General features: G+C 43.5%; 1 protein-coding gene across 1 annotated transcript in view; it reads left to right on the plus strand.

The window, feature by feature from the left end:
- Window positions 1-7,409, plus strand: part of PPARG (peroxisome proliferator activated receptor gamma) — a 122,890-nt gene extending 115,481 nt beyond the window's left edge. Inside the window, exon 8 of the mRNA XM_090022226.1 lies at window positions 2,342-7,409. Within this exon, the coding sequence (XP_089878352.1) occupies window positions 2,342-2,589 (248 nt within the window). The 3' untranslated portion in view covers window positions 2,590-7,409. The remainder of the gene's footprint in view (window positions 1-2,341) is intronic.
- Window positions 7,410-15,600: the final 8,191 nt, after the last annotated feature.

Consider the following 15,600-nt stretch of genomic DNA (forward strand, 5'->3'; position numbering starts at 1 on the left):
AAGCTAAAGTGTGAGAGAGCACCCTTTTTCCTGCAAATCTAGTGCTGAGCTAATGTTTACTCAGGATAACATTCCTCATCAACCACTGCCAATATTGGCTAAGCCTCTTGTGGCACGTATCTTGCAGAGTAATTAACCAGCAATGAATACTGGGTACTAATCAGCCCCTTCTCCTCTCCAGACTGGAGAGATCTCCATACAGAAGTCATTGAGACTGGTTGTATGTGTTGTTTTTTATTGGGCAATGCGTGTGATTAATCTGGTTGCTGACCAGACAATTTTACTTACACTATTAACTTGTGCTGTATCCCATCCATATTCTGGATTCTGATTGTCAAGATGCCATAACCATTGTAAAGTGGGTTTATCTTGTTATTCATTAGCAACCAAAGTATTAGCAAACCACTAGCTCTTATTGTCAAGTGCAAAGACACTTGAAAACACTGTCCTTATGTTTCAGTTTCTATAGAATCAAGTCATATATGACTTGAAATTAGAAAAATAGCCAGGAATCATGTTAAATGACAATGGCCACTGCCTAAAAAGAACCACAGAGGGGGAAATTAACAGAGCAAATGGTCCTATTAGAGTCTGTCAGATGGTTTCACATGAAGCAAACAACCCAAGTCTCTTTTTAAGTTATATCAAGATACCTCTGTCTGAAAGCAGCAATAAACTGGTATTCCCTAGCAGTAGAATGCCATTACTAAGTAAAAGAAAGTGTATTCCCACATGCAATAAGATAGGGAGAGGAACACCAGTATCAGTACTAAGACGTAGCACAGAGTTTGTTCTTTGTAGACCTGAAACAAATAAAGTGCCAAAGTGCCCTCTTCAGTCTGACTCTTTACACAGAGTTAGCACTGCAAAGGGTTGTAAATATCCAGCACAGGATTCCTGTCATGGAGGAAATCTAAGGCGCTGACAGAAGTGGCATTTGTCATGCGATCAGCCTCTTGAAAGTGCTCTACAGCCTTACCATGACAGAAGTGCATGGCTGCAGAGTGCTTTAAAAGTGCCCAATCATGCAATAAATTACCCCTCATCAAATGAGGGATCAGATGAAGGTGCTTCAAAGCCAAGCACCTTCATTAACTTCCGTCAGTCCCTACACACAAGCAGGTCTGGACTGATGCAACCCAGGCCTGCCCCCTTTGCTGTCTGCAAGATGAAAGAGGGAGAAAGGAGGGGGAGGGGGAGGGAACTGCAGGCTGGGGTTTGCCCAACCTGAGCTGAAGTGGGGGCAGGTGTATTAGAGCCTTCAGCAGGGCTAGGGGAGACAGACTACAGGCAGGCAGCTCCTTGACTGGATTGGAGCTCAGTCCTGCACTTTTCCCTTCTCCCCACCACTCCCCTTTTCCCCCCGACACAACAGGGAATGTCTGTTGGGTCAGGGGGTCTGTCTAATTCATGGTGCTTTCTATGAAGCTCCATGAGTTAAACCAAGGAGTTGCATGTCTGTCAATGCCCCTACAGTCCAACCTCAGTGTAATGCATGGCTTGGGAATTGTTCACTTTAAAGGGTTAGTCAGTTTGCTGCATCATGATAGTCGAAAAATCAGTTTCTGCGTTTGGGATAATTAAAATAGGGGTTGTTGTAAACTGTTCATTACCTTGAGGTTGTACTGTATTTGCTACCATGAACCTAAGAGAGACAGCCCCTGCACCAGCTGTACAAGCATCCTGAGGAGAAGATGTCATTGAAGCATCCTTCCTGCACTGCCATAATATCCACAAGATTCCTCTGGTGCTTGAGGTAGTGCAGCAAAGAATTGGGATTATAAACAAGTAAAGTATTAGCATTGCATAATTAATGTTAACAACTTTAAGACTAGCAAGGTAGAGGAATAGAGATCCTCTGATCCAAATTTTGCTTTCTATCAGGTTGTGTGTCTTCCATTGAAGTTATTTCTAACTTGGCAGCTTGCTTTTCAGAGCCCATGCAATTTTTAAACTGCTGTAGTCAAACCCATTTGCAATTTTTAAAAGGTATCAAACAGATTCATGTACCTGTATTTTAATGATTCGTTGTTGGATGACCAATTAAGACTATTATCCTTCAAAGCATCTTTCTTTCTTACTCTCCCATCATGGAGACACTTGAAATCCAGGATGGAATATACATTGCCATAGGCTGCATGTATACCTCTACATAAGCAACTTTGATGTGCTTTTTCCTTGTGAGTGGTCTAAAAAAGGTCTTGTTGAGAAAAAAAATTGCTGTATGGTTGTCAGCTGATACTTTTAGAAGGCCAGCATGCTGGAGAAACCTTTAATAAACAAATTAGATTAAAATCTCTAATACAGTCAGTAACTCCCCGTCCTAACTTATTTTTTCTAGATCGTCCTGGTTTGTTGAATGTGAAACCCATTGAAGATATACAAGATAATTTGTTGCAAGCTTTGGAGCTCCAGTTAAAACTGAATCACCCGGAGTCATCACAGCTGTTTGCAAAGTTGCTTCAGAAAATGACAGACCTCAGACAGATTGTAACAGAACATGTGCAGCTATTGCAAATAATAAAGAAAACGGAGACAGATATGAGTCTTCATCCACTCCTACAAGAAATCTACAAAGACTTGTATTAGTGACCCCAATTATTCTAATCCACTGACATAATGTACATTCTTCAAATTGCACTATTTCTTTGAGAGACCATTACATATCTAAGAAATTACTGTGAAACAGCATTTTAAAAAGAGAGCTTTAGTATAGTAGATCTATTTTATGCATATTGTTTATAAAGATACATTTACAATATACTTTTAATATTAAAATGTCTATATCATGAAATTGTTGACAGTATTTTCAGACTTAATTTTTAACTATCTTATTTCTACAAGAAAATTGCTTGTCCAATATGATTAAAACATCAGTGAAGCTGGTTAAACATGCAGTTAAGTTTTCAACTTAAAATAAAAGTCTTTTTCCACAAACATTTCTTAAGGTAACATTTAAGATATCTGGTTCTATATGATCGAAATCTAAAGTCAGCAACAACAGCAGTGATTGAACCATAGGTTACTGCAGTTTTTTTACTTCAAACTTAAGTTAGGCTTGTTGGTCCTGATTACATTTGTGCCCATTGTAAAACCCCTTTTTACTGCCAGAGTTGAGCAAAGAGGGTTAGTATGAATGTGAATCTGGCTCAGCCTTCATAGGTAAAACCAAAAGGGACAAAGTAAAGTCAGGAAATTATGTACTGTTTATCATATTTAGGAAAAGGGAGCCTTTGCAATTAACTCATGCCAAGACCTTTCCACAGTATGAGATACCTACCTCATCATTGAACAACATATTCATCCCAAAATGCCACCTTAAATAGAAACAAGGTGAATTCCATAAAACAAAAGCAGAACTTAGATTTGTTTGTACAATCATAAACCTGCAATGTAATCTCCTGCAGCATTATTTTGCATTCAGATGCTAGCATTTAACATTGGGAGGAAAGAAACTTAGAAATGTTCACTGCTTATATGATCAGTCATGGTGTCACATGTCTTGCCCCCATCAGCTCATGTAAGAATACCAGAAGGACTACATTTGGAGGTGATCCTGAATGAATCCAAGGGAAGCAGAAGTCACCTCCAACTTTTTCACTTGCCACCAGTAAAGAGCCCCAGCATCCCAGCATGCTCTCTGCCCCTTTCCATGGCTCTCTAGCTGGTGCAGGGGCAGGGTGTGCCCAGATGCTGGCCTGCCATGGTCCCTGAGGCAAATTCCTCCCTCTGTCCCCTCTCCACACTGGCAAACCCTGGGGACCGCAGCTCCATTTTGCCAGTCCCAGCCACACCTCTATGGCTTGCCTGCAGCCAGGCAGGGACAGACTCCCTCTGTCCCCTCTCTCCCTCAGACCCCGCCACGGGTTTGGCTGCAGTCTCTGCGACTTGCGGGGGGTATTCATTTCACAGCATATCCTGGGGGGGCAGGGGGGAGAGAGGCAAGCTAGACTCCTGTGTGCAGATCCAAGCCCTGCACTTGTGAGCCCAGGGCTAAGACCTGCGGGACCAAACTGAAAGGTAGAAAGTGTTGGCAAAAACCTGACAATCATCACACATGCTGGAGATGTAATTAAGGGAAATTTCAGACAGCTTCACCAAAGAATGCAGAGAGCTATATGGCTAAACAAAGCCTTTCTGAATGCCTGGCTGTAACTCTGCCCTCAGGATTAGTAAAACTAATTCTTGTCTTCCTGGTTTACATTTTAAATTAAACTAAGTTGTATATGCTGTGTTTATTGGGCTGAATCTTAGCTTAGGCAAAGATTTTTGGTAGTTTCCTGTATGCTTTGCAAATTGCTATGTTCGATACATGATTGCTTCAGAGAGAGGACTTTTTCCCTAACCCCATTCCTCAGTCTGTCAGCAGCTCCTCCCCACCCCAGGCTGGTAATTAGCATCCTGTGTGTCTGCTAGCTCTGGCTGGTGCCTGGCCACACCCCCTCCATTCAAGCAGGGAGGCATGAGAGCTTTGGAGGGTGTCTCTCTTCCCTCCCCTTTGGCAGCAGCTTGTAGGCACGCTCTAGCACCCGCCAGCTTCTAGCTTGTGTCACAGCAGGCATGCGTCTGCATTCCCTGGTTTAACAGAGAATGTCTGTCCAGTTATTAATCAGTTTAAGCTGTGCAGCTTATACTGACCTACAAAAAGTGAATCAATTCAGGCTTGGGCTTTTTGAATGGCTGTCCCTAGCCTAACAGTTTGGCTCAAGAAGGGTGGTGTATTGGTGCAATTAAAGGCACTGACAGATGTGCAGCCCTTGCTCTATCTCATGGTGCTTTACATAAAGAGCTATGAGTTAGAGTGCCCCCCCAACCCAACAGACTTCTGGAGTCAGGGGGGAGGGAGGGGAGGAACTGAGCTTGGCTGCAGAAGCCCACAGAGCCTGCCGGCAGCAGAGGAATTGCCCCTCTCCCTCAGTCCTGCCCCCTCTCCGTCCCAGCTCTGGTGCCGTTAGCAAGAAGGGAGGGGGAAGACAGGAAGGGGAGCAAGCTGCAATCTGGGGTTTGTCTGGCCTGAGCTGGAGGGAGGAGGTGGGGGTCATGAAGCAGGGAGGCTCTAATCCACCCACCCCTGCCCAGCTTGCAGCTTGCTCCACCTCCCTTCTCCCTTCCTGCAGACAACCCCAGGGTCAGGTGTGGGCTGCATCAGCCCAGCCCCGATCCCAACAAAAATTAATCCTATGGAGCACAAGTTACCTAAGGTGCTCCAAAGTGAAGTGCCTTCATCTGATCCTTCACTTGATGAATGTTAATTTGTTGCATGATTGGCCACTTTTAAAGCCCTCTGCAGCCATGCATGTGTGTCATGGCATGTCTGTAGAGCCCTTTCAGGGGGCCAGTCACATGAAAAATGTAACTTCTGTCTGTGCCCTAAGACTGAAGACCGGAAGAGAGCGAGAAACCAAAAAAGCAACTGATGGAAAGATGTAAAGTAGGGAGTTGACTCCCCTGAGAATTCCTTATTGTATTGTTTTGTTTTTTGTAAGTGACAAGGGTAATTACACCTAATGAACAGAGTTCAGAGGTGTTGTGTAAGTGGACTAGGGGTGTTATTTGCCTATGAATTAAAAATCCAGGTTGGATCTTCAATCAGTATGAATCTGCTCTGCTCCAGATCTGACCCTAAAAAGTCTAAGCTGATGTAATTTACTCCATGAATGGCCTAGAAGAAGGTATCAGAGCAGTTCCAAATTCCTGGAATACATGTCCCAATCTTAAAAACATTTCTAAAGCTACTGGGTCTCTGACTTGTGTAAGCATTACACCCATTAAGAATTGTTTGCGAGTTTAGACTTCTGAATTGGGCTTTAAGGTTTAAAGCCCACAAATGGAGTTCCAGAATCAGTGTGGGCACAGCTTTGATGTCTGCTCATCTAGCAAGGAGGTCACCCCAGACAGCTGAGATGTGACTGCCCTCCTGCAGAGGGAATACTGCAAGATGGCAGTGGGTTTTGCAGTGATAGAGCTTGCACAGTTCATGCACAGAATCGTGCACAGTTCAAACGAGGCAGATGGTTGCTTGCAGGATATCAAGTTATGATAGGGATTATACATTGGTCAATTTGTGGTTGTTAAGATTCAAAAAGGAGTGTTCTATTTTTTTAGTAGTTTGCCATAGGATATGTGCTATTTGAAGTTTGCTGCCTATCAACAGAGTGGGAAAACCCCTATATAATCAAGGAGTTCATCCTCTCCTAAAAGATGTGGTATGAAATCTAGTTTAAATGGTTCCCTGCTATATATTTCCCACAATAATGATACGTAGCACAAATTATAAATCTGAAACTGCATATTTTGCACAATCTACCCAATAGTGTCTTCATCAGTAGTTGGGTGAGTAGCACAGAATTAGTTCCTGTGAAAAGAATAACTGCAGAGCAAGTTCTTACAGATTTAAAACTAAAGTGCTTTCTGAAAAGGACAGTGGATGAAACTCAAAGAAAATTAAATTAAGGTCATGGCTTCATTACAGGAAAACGTGTAACCAAAAAACACATTTACTCAAATAGCTTAATTTTATTTGGTTACAGATGTGCATGTTTAAGAAAAGTTGCAGTTTAGCAGTGGCACATTTTAAATAAATCAGTGCCATACAGTCACACAGTATCTAGATTGTTATAGTTATCTGCAGGGTTTTTCTCAAACAGTGGAACATGTTCATTTTATGTGAATTACAAACCACAAAAAGGTTATGATTCTAAACAGTAACATAATGGTTAGGAAGCCCCTCCAAAATATTTTTTCTACAAATATAGCTCTTAAGGGGAAAATGTTCATTTAATGGACAATTGATATATACTAATTTAGAACAAATGACTGTAGTGAAGATATAAAAGCATTTTCTCAAAAATAGCATTTTTCTCATGTGAATTACATGAACAATTTTGGTCTAATTGTAAATATGTTTTGTTTCAATGGGATTTTATTTATTAAAAATAAGAAACTTGCTAATGGGAATTTATAAATGGGTTGTGAAATTTTCAGAAACTCTGGAGCTTTGGTGAGATGTCCCAAGCTGTATATCAACAACTTGTTTTTTGATGTTGAGAGCTACCAAAAAATGTTGTAGCTAACACTTAGAAACACTCAGCAGGTATGTGTCTTCCTTTTCAAGGCATTTTTAACCATGTTTGAATGTTACGCTCCCCCATAGTCATCTGTCCACCATATTGTGGCATCTTCTAACACAATGTGGGAGAATAAGCTTCTGTTACTTTTCTATGCATCCTGAAAACATTAAACCTCTATTCTGTCTCCTAGTTTAAACTTGCCTTTCTTTTTTAGGGGAGAAAATATAGAATTGGACCATAAAATGGGGAGGCAGGCACTGCTCACATGAGTAAAAATCATAGGTAGATCCAGGATTTTGAAAAGGGGAGTGTTGGATCAGAGACTGGTGCCAGTGACATTTTTAAGCCCCTGAATCATGTGTGAACCACCCCCCACCCCATTCAGCCTTCCCCTTCTCTATATCCTCAGCAGCATTTTGCCCCCCTGACATTTCCCCCATTGCCCTCTCTACTTATAGTTCTGGGCACAGGATGGAGAAGCCCACCTACCACCACCACCACTGTCCTGGCCCCTCCTGCCCCACTCCAGCCAGGGCTGCAAACACTGGCTCTGCAGAAAGCCAGGCTCAGTCAGAGACAGCAGTGGTGGTAGGCAGGTTCCCCTTCCCTGAGCCTGCTCCTGGGCTGGTGGAGAACACCCAAGGGAACTGGGCAGGGAGAGGGACCCCATCTGCTATCATTGTCATTGGCTGAGCCCAGTAGTGGCTCTGGATTTTACTTCACCCAGGGTTAGCTGGGGAAAGCAACAGCAGTGAGCAAGTGGGGGAAATGGGAGAGAAAGGGAGATGCTGCTAAGCATGCAAGGTAAGGGAGGGGATTCTTACCTGCTTTGGGGACATAAAAAGAGTTCCCTGCTGTTGCTCTAGGGTACCTCACTGCTGCTCCACCCCCCACCCCCACCCCCAAATCTACCCCTGCTAAAGATTATTTGCTTGAATTAGGTTTTTAGGAACTGATTCTCAATTTGTGTACATTTGATAGCTGTCTTTCCATGATGGTACCTACCTTTTCATCAAGCATTACATATGTGTCAGAAATTTATTTTAGAATTTTAAAGCTTCCTTTATACTAAGAAAATGACCCTCCACTGATAATATTCATCACCAGTAGTTTTCCTAGCAACCACTGGTGTAAATAACCTAGATTGATAATGTAGACGGGACACAGGAAAACAGGATCTCACGGAGTCATCTAGTCCAGCCCCCTGCTCAAGGCAGGATCTTCCCTGACTAACCCATCCCAGCCAAGTGTCTGTCCAGCCTGCTCTTGACAACTTCCAAAGATGGTGATTCCACAATTTCTCTAGGTAGCCTGTTTCTACGCTCAATCACTCTCATAGTCAGGACATTCCTTCTAATCTCCATCCTAAATTTGCCCTGCAGCTTGAGGGTGTTTCTACTAGGCCTGTTCCCTATGACTGTAGGGAAAAATCTATCTCCATCCTCTCTATAATTACCCTGCAGGTATTTGAAGACTGTTATCAATCCTACCACCCCCTCCCCCCACCTGCCCTATCCACCAGTCTTCTCAAGACTAAATAACCCTAGCTCTTTCAGTCTTTCCTCACAGGTCTTGTCTCCCTGATCATTTTTGTTGCTCTGGACTCTTTCCAAACTGTCCATATCCTTCTTGAAGCAAAGTGCCCAAAAGTGGACACAGTGCTCCAGGCAAAACTTCAGCAGTGCTCAACACAGCAGAAGAATCACTTCCCTTATGCAATAATTTTATATAAGAATAAATAACATGAATTTTTACCATTGTGTCAGAAAGCATGATTGAGATTACATTGATCATACATTGTTTCATAACAGTGCTGAAAGCAAATTTACTCTGCCTATGCAAGTACCTAAATAACTTTCAGTAACACATGAAAGTGATGGCCTTAGCATTGTTGGGTGAGAGAGTCATTTGGGGCCCCTGAGAGGCTTCATTTTGATGACCTATAAGTAAGTCCGACATTTTGGATTTCAATTTCACTTTACCCTATCTGTGAATGAAAAGTATCTTAATGCAATGAAAGTATCTTAATACAATATTGATAATACAAATATTCAATGTAATTAATTTTTATAAAGTGTGGTGTGGTTGCCTGGTTTGCCATCCCCTAAGACCTGTACTGGGAGCTAGTAAGATGCCTGGTCCCAGAAACAGTTATTAGCATTGGATCTTTTTTGTACTGTAGGCAGTCCTAACTGAATTCTATCAAAAATGCATGCCCATAACTGACACCAGTTGCTTGTGTTACAAAGTTGTAGTTGTATCACAAGCCCAATCTTGTACATCTTACTGGACAAACCTGCCATTGACTTGGGTTAGCACCACCGGCTCAGGTTTTGTGGCAGTAAGAACCGTCATGACTTTAGATACATTTTATTGGAATTCTGTCCTTCGAATGACATCTTAAATTAGGGTAGTAGTAACTCTTTAATCATAAAGGATATCAAATCTCAGCAAGAGATCACAATGTCCCTAAGGAAGAAAACAAAGCACAACAAGAAAGCCTTCTAGCTCAACTACTCAATTGTGAGTCTTTCCAAATGGTTGGGACACAAAAAGTTTTTTGCATGGTACTAAACCTTCTCCCAACCCCACAGCCTGCAGCAAATGGAAACTAGCTGCACATTCACATCTCTGGCTGCAAGGACCTTGAGAAACAAGAAGAAACATGAATTCCTCTGCTATGTCCTGTCTTGCACCAGGCCACAACTATGTTCTCTACAAATCACAAGCCCTGGATCTTGTGCTAGAGGCAATAAGACTTTTTCCATGTTGTTAGTTTGGAGATTCTAGATATTAAACTGGGGAAGGCTCCAGGACTATTAAACTGGGGAAGGGTACAGGCAAAGCTGGTTCCCTGTCTTAAAGGCACAACTAAAATTCACCCAAAAAATCCCATATCAAGGAAAACAAAAACAATTAAGACCAGTCAGGAAAGTTTTCCAAGACTTCAGCTGCAATTTGTTATGTATGACACACACATATAACCCGTATTTCAACTGCATTCTCTGATTAGAAGTAGTTACTAGTGATCTATGGCTGGAATAGCTCCAGATTAAAAAATGGTTCTACATAATACTGTTTTGCATATGTTATTTTAGAAGCTGTCCTGAGACTGGTCCCACCCCTTCTATACTATGAAAGGGCTGAGAAGCAGGAGGGTGTGTAGGGAAGCCCAGCCTAACCCAGTATAGCTTATGAAGCAGGCATTACTTTAGTAGTCTGTCTGGTTGCTCATCAGCAGACATCCAGATTTTCTGTTTGCCACAGAAAAATTTGGGCTTTCTCCTTAAAGGAGAAAATCATAGCTGTTCTACTTTAAAGGAGAAAAACCCAGGAAACTGTGGGTTTCCTCTTCCAAGCTGGAAGAGTTCCAGCCTACAAATGGCTGCTTGGGGCTGGGGGCAGTGGGAAACAGGGGGCAAAGGGTGCCATGTGAATGTGGATGCATGCACATATGCACACAGCAGCCAGGCAGTGTGGTGGAGAGCAACTCCCACAACTCCCTCCAGGTAAGTCTATGGGGGTGGGGTGGAGGGAGGCACAGGTGATACAGCAGTCGGGTACACATGGTCCCACAGATTTCTACACCTAGCACAGGGTGCAAATGTACAGCTAGGACAGACAGCTCCAGGCAAGAAGTGCCTCCGCAGCCCAATGAGTGGGACCTGGCATGGGAGGGAGCACTGTGCTGCCATGGCCAAGGTGAGATGCCCTCTGCCTGCCCAGCAGCAGTGGGGGAACACAACTTCACACTGCCACCACACCTCACCTTGGAGGCCATGGTGGCATGGCCTTCCCTCCCACCCCAGGTTCTACTCACTGGGCCACAGAGGTGGCTCCTGCCTGGGGCTGGTCCTGCCTGTCTCCAGCCCTGTACCTCACACCCCACTGTACATGCAGAAATCTCAGGGGGCATATGCCTCCCTTGACCCCCACTACATCACTTGCCTCCCCACCTCCCCTGCCACATCCCCTGTGCCCAAAACCCCTCTTCCCTGCACACCCAACCCCTTCTTCACACAGTGGGAGGCTGGGACCTAGGGATAGGGGGGCACCAGCAAGACTAGGGGGCTGTGGCTAGGGATTGAGGGGCAATGGCATTGGCAGGGCCAGGGCACTGGCATATCAGAGCTGCTCAGCGCCGCTAAGCAGAGGGTGGGGGACAGCTGCAGCTGGATCCACATCCTAGTAAGTGAAGGGGAAGGGGGAGCTCTGATTTTCCATTATAAAAGAAACCAAAATCAAACACCAAAATATATAGGAACTTAGAATGTATTTTATTATAATGATTGAGTCAGTGGTAAGCTTCCAAATTGCTTTTAAACTGTAAATATACCAATAAAACAGTGTGTACCTATATATATATAGTGGTGTTTCATTTTAAACACAGAAAAATGCAGATCTGAGGGGTTTTAATTAGAGTATTTGGGAAGTTTAAACAGGAAAACCAGGATCCCCATATCAACAGAAATAGTGATAGGCTCTGATTATTCATGGGCTGCATAAATGCACACTATTTATAATGATTGAGCCCAGACCAACATATACAGTATACAGAATAGATCCTTCAAAATCTGGTCTAAAACATATTTGTTTATCTGTATGTAAGGCACTGGAGTTCCTTACCAAGGTTAGGGGCCTATTGTGCATTGCAATGTATTGACACAGCAAGCAAAAGTCCCAAATCATCCATTTTCCTCCTGGAATGGTATAAACTTCTAACAGGGTGCACCTATTATATGTGCACTTTACTGCCAGGTTGACTAATTAGCTCCTCAGTAAAGCAACACTGTCTACTCATGCACCAGTACTACAGCTCAGTAAGTTAATTAACTCACCATAAGGTAGTAATGTACCCAACAATACTATCTTATGGCAGAGTAAGTAACTGTGCTGAAACACATGTGTAGACAGTGACAGGAGCTAACTGGGGCATGCCTGCCACCTAGCCACACAGCTCTGCAGGTTTTGAACCCTCATGCCCCAGCTAACCCCTCTGCTACCTGACACTGCCACCTGGAGCCTGGGGCTGACCCCTGCCAGTACCCCCTGCCATCCCAGGGCTGCTCTGCCCTAGCTCAAACGGCTGTGGTCCCAGGTGCAGCATCTACACATGCAGTTAACTCTGGTGTGAACTGCTCTGGAGTTTATTGAATTATGTTAATTTCATGTATAGATGCACCCACAGAGATGCTGCTAGATGAACATAGTCATCAGCTGGGTGTCTGCTAATGGGATTCCTGGAAGGGCATGAAGGCTGCTTGCTTCAGCTGCTAATGAGAATAAACTTTGTGTAGAGTCACACACTCAATCTAAGGAGTCTCCTTTTAATCTTACTGTATTGTAAGATCCCTCACTGTATTGGAAACGGGCAGCATTTTCATACCAGTGTTTCTTGGCCAAGGGGAGTATCCATTGCTCAATACATTAAATACAGTTACCCAACAAGGCTTTCAGTCCAGTGGAAACAAGAGAAAACTGTGCTCTCCAGAGGTAGGGGAGGGAAGGAGAAACAAGAGGCACCATTGGTTCTCACACTGGGAAGAGCTGGCAGTCCAGAAAAGGCTCTTGTCCTGCTTGCTGCAATAATGATTAAAGCATTCTGTTGTGTCAGCATATCCTTGGTTTGTTAGTGCTAAATCTCAGCTGGCCGCATCCTGCCAGATTTTGCAAATGAAGCCTGCCAAGTAGTTTCTAAAAAATGTAGCTTTAAATATTATAAATGATGCTGCATTTTGCTGTGGAAATGTTTCCTGAAAAGGCTGTTCCAAAACATCCTCTATTATCTGTAGGGGGGAGGTAGAAGGGCTTGGAAGAGGGGGAGGGTAGAGAGGGGGCTACTTTTTGCAGCCTTTTTTTTTTTTTGGAAGCAGGAGAGTCTTGCCATGTTGTTGTATGCGGGGGGGAGGATGTGGAACGGGGAGGGGGGAGAGGGAGGGGAAAGGAATTTAATTTTTTTCAGCGACTAAAATGTTTTGGTGATGATTTTCTATGAAAGCTTTGGCCATTGTAAACTTTTTTGGAGGGCCACATATTTATTTCATAAAAGATCACAATCATGGATTTTGCAACTGATCACAGAGTAAACGCTGTCTAATATATGCCTGCTAACTGACACAGTTTCTCTGTTGGCTCATTGTTATGTTAGATAAGAAATCATAGGAGAGCCAAGGAGGTGGTATTCATAGCCATTATCCAAATTAGAATTAGATTAAAATTTGGGTTTAAGGCCAAAACAATGAGATGCTTTGGATCCATATACAACAGCATTCAAATGTCACGGGCTGTTCATGCCGGATATCAATGAAAACCCTCCAGATCAACTAGTCTTGTGAAATTTTGCCTGTTTGGGCTCCTTCCTTTTATGGATTTCTCCCAGAACCAAAACCGCATGACTGTTTTGGATATAGGTTCCACATAAGCAAACATACACACATGAACTCAGGGATGTTTAAATCAGACATTCCAATTCTGGGAAAGTCCTTGTGGTAAAAACAGTCCCACTGTATTCCTCAGAGTTCAGCCTTTAAAAAAATAAGACAAAAATGGAATCAGAAATGGATCCCAAATTTAGCCCAACCCAGCAGTCATCACTGGTGCAAAATTAAAGCTGAAATCTTTGATGTCTCCTGGCTAGAAGCAGAACCAAATGCTAATGAAAAGATGATTAGGATATGACTAAATTGAACTTTTTCATAATTTCAACTTTTTGTTTTTCCTCTCATATTAGTTTTTCATTGTCTATTAGCTCATGGGCAACTGGTGCTGTTTTAGTTGGGGGGGCACATGCCCCCCAGCAATCAGTCAGTGACCGGGGGTCCTCCCCCCTTGGCCAATCTTGCTGACAGGGTTGGGGTCTCCTGCGGCCGATCGCAAGATGGACAATCACTGTGGCAAATTGCTGTGGCTGCTTCTGGAGTGGCTGCAGCCACTTCTCCACTCTTTGGCTGGCTCTTGGAGGGGGGCACTGGCAATCATGCCTGTTCCCCCCCCACCTCCCCTGCCCATCGCCTAAGCAGCGTGGCTGGTCAGGGGGTGCACTGGCGCTCTCAGGGGGTGTATGTGTACCCCCGTGCACCCTCTATGCATGGCCACTATACGATATTTTGCAACATTTCACCAAATTGACAGCCCAGCTGTTAATCAAATACACAATAACTCAATATGTTTCTGTAAGCAAGCTATTATCCTAAGCAGGCTTCTCTGCATCTGTTTAACTAAGAGTTCTTTAGTCGAGACTGACCACATATGCAATTTTGACTAAAAGCATGAGGTATTTATAGTCTCCACATTTTTATTATAGAATGTAAACTCTACTAATAAACTGTCTCAATAGGAAATCTTGGGCTTTGAATGCACTTTCCCTTTTCAGGTTCAGCTTTTGCAGTGAAACTTCATCAAATCTTTTCATGCACTTACAGTCATGAATAAGGAGGACACTGTATTTCATATTCTCAGAAGCAATCCTTGGCAGGATATGGGACTAAAACAAGCAAGTGCTGTTATTAATGCATTTTGTGTGGGATTTTCCACATGTGATGAAATGTGAGAAAAGTACAGTGAAAGGAGAGATGATCATTCACTTGTAGCAGCCTGAGCAGCCACAGTGTTTGCATCTAGCACTTCAGGGCAATCTGAAGACTTTCGGAAAGTTCTTCATAGCAAGGTGCTAGCCATTTTATAACCTGCCAAAAATGCCTCTTCTCTCACCAGAGTGAGGGGTTTCCTGTAGTCACCATTTTAAAGGCAGAGGTCTAGAATCCCCACTCCACCCTAGCACAAGTCTGGAATTATTCCACTTAAGGCAACAGTGCTTCATGGGTGAGAGATCGGTGAGGGTGAGGTCAAAGTCACATCCAGCAAGGAGGCAGTAGAAAGCAAGATGGGGACTACCAACAAAGCAACCTCAAACTGCACAATGCATTTCTGAAGAAAGGACATGTGGTGCCTAGGCAATGCTGTCATGCAGTGGTAGGCTGGGGCCACTGGGAAAAGCCTGTGTGACGCTTCCAAGTACTGCTTGCACAGTGCTCTGCTGCCCTCTGAGTGAGAGCAGCCCCTCACTCCACGAGTAATTGTCCTGAAGCTGGTTGGAGCTGCCATTATTTAGCATATCTGGCATTATTTAGCATGATTGGGACAGACTGGGCCTTCTAAGAATGGTATATAGTACTGAGTCTCACTTTTTCAACCATTACTCCTCAGGCCTGATCATTATTTTAAAGACTTAGTTCCCTTGTGAATGAGGCAGTGTGTACTCAGAGAGAGAGAATGTAGCCTTGAGGTTCTTCAGAGGCATCATGGTTCATATTTTAGTGCTTATGTTCAGTGATATTAACATTATGCCCACAAACAGCACCTGGCTCTTGTATTTCTTTCAGGAATCCCATTGCAGAGCGGATGCTGCTCACAGACAGGCATATTACACTACTGTTCCTCCCTCTGAGCAGGTCCCCCAAAAGTAGCATTTTGGAGTGTTTGGCTCCAAACATGCTGCACAGTCGTCTCAAAAAACAGCTGCTACAAATAC

Source organism: Crocodylus siamensis, chromosome 11 (genome assembly GCF_052110815.1).
Source record: "Crocodylus siamensis isolate JL-2025a chromosome 11, ASM5211081v1, whole genome shotgun sequence".
NCBI lineage: Eukaryota > Metazoa > Chordata > Crocodylia > Crocodylidae > Crocodylus > Crocodylus siamensis.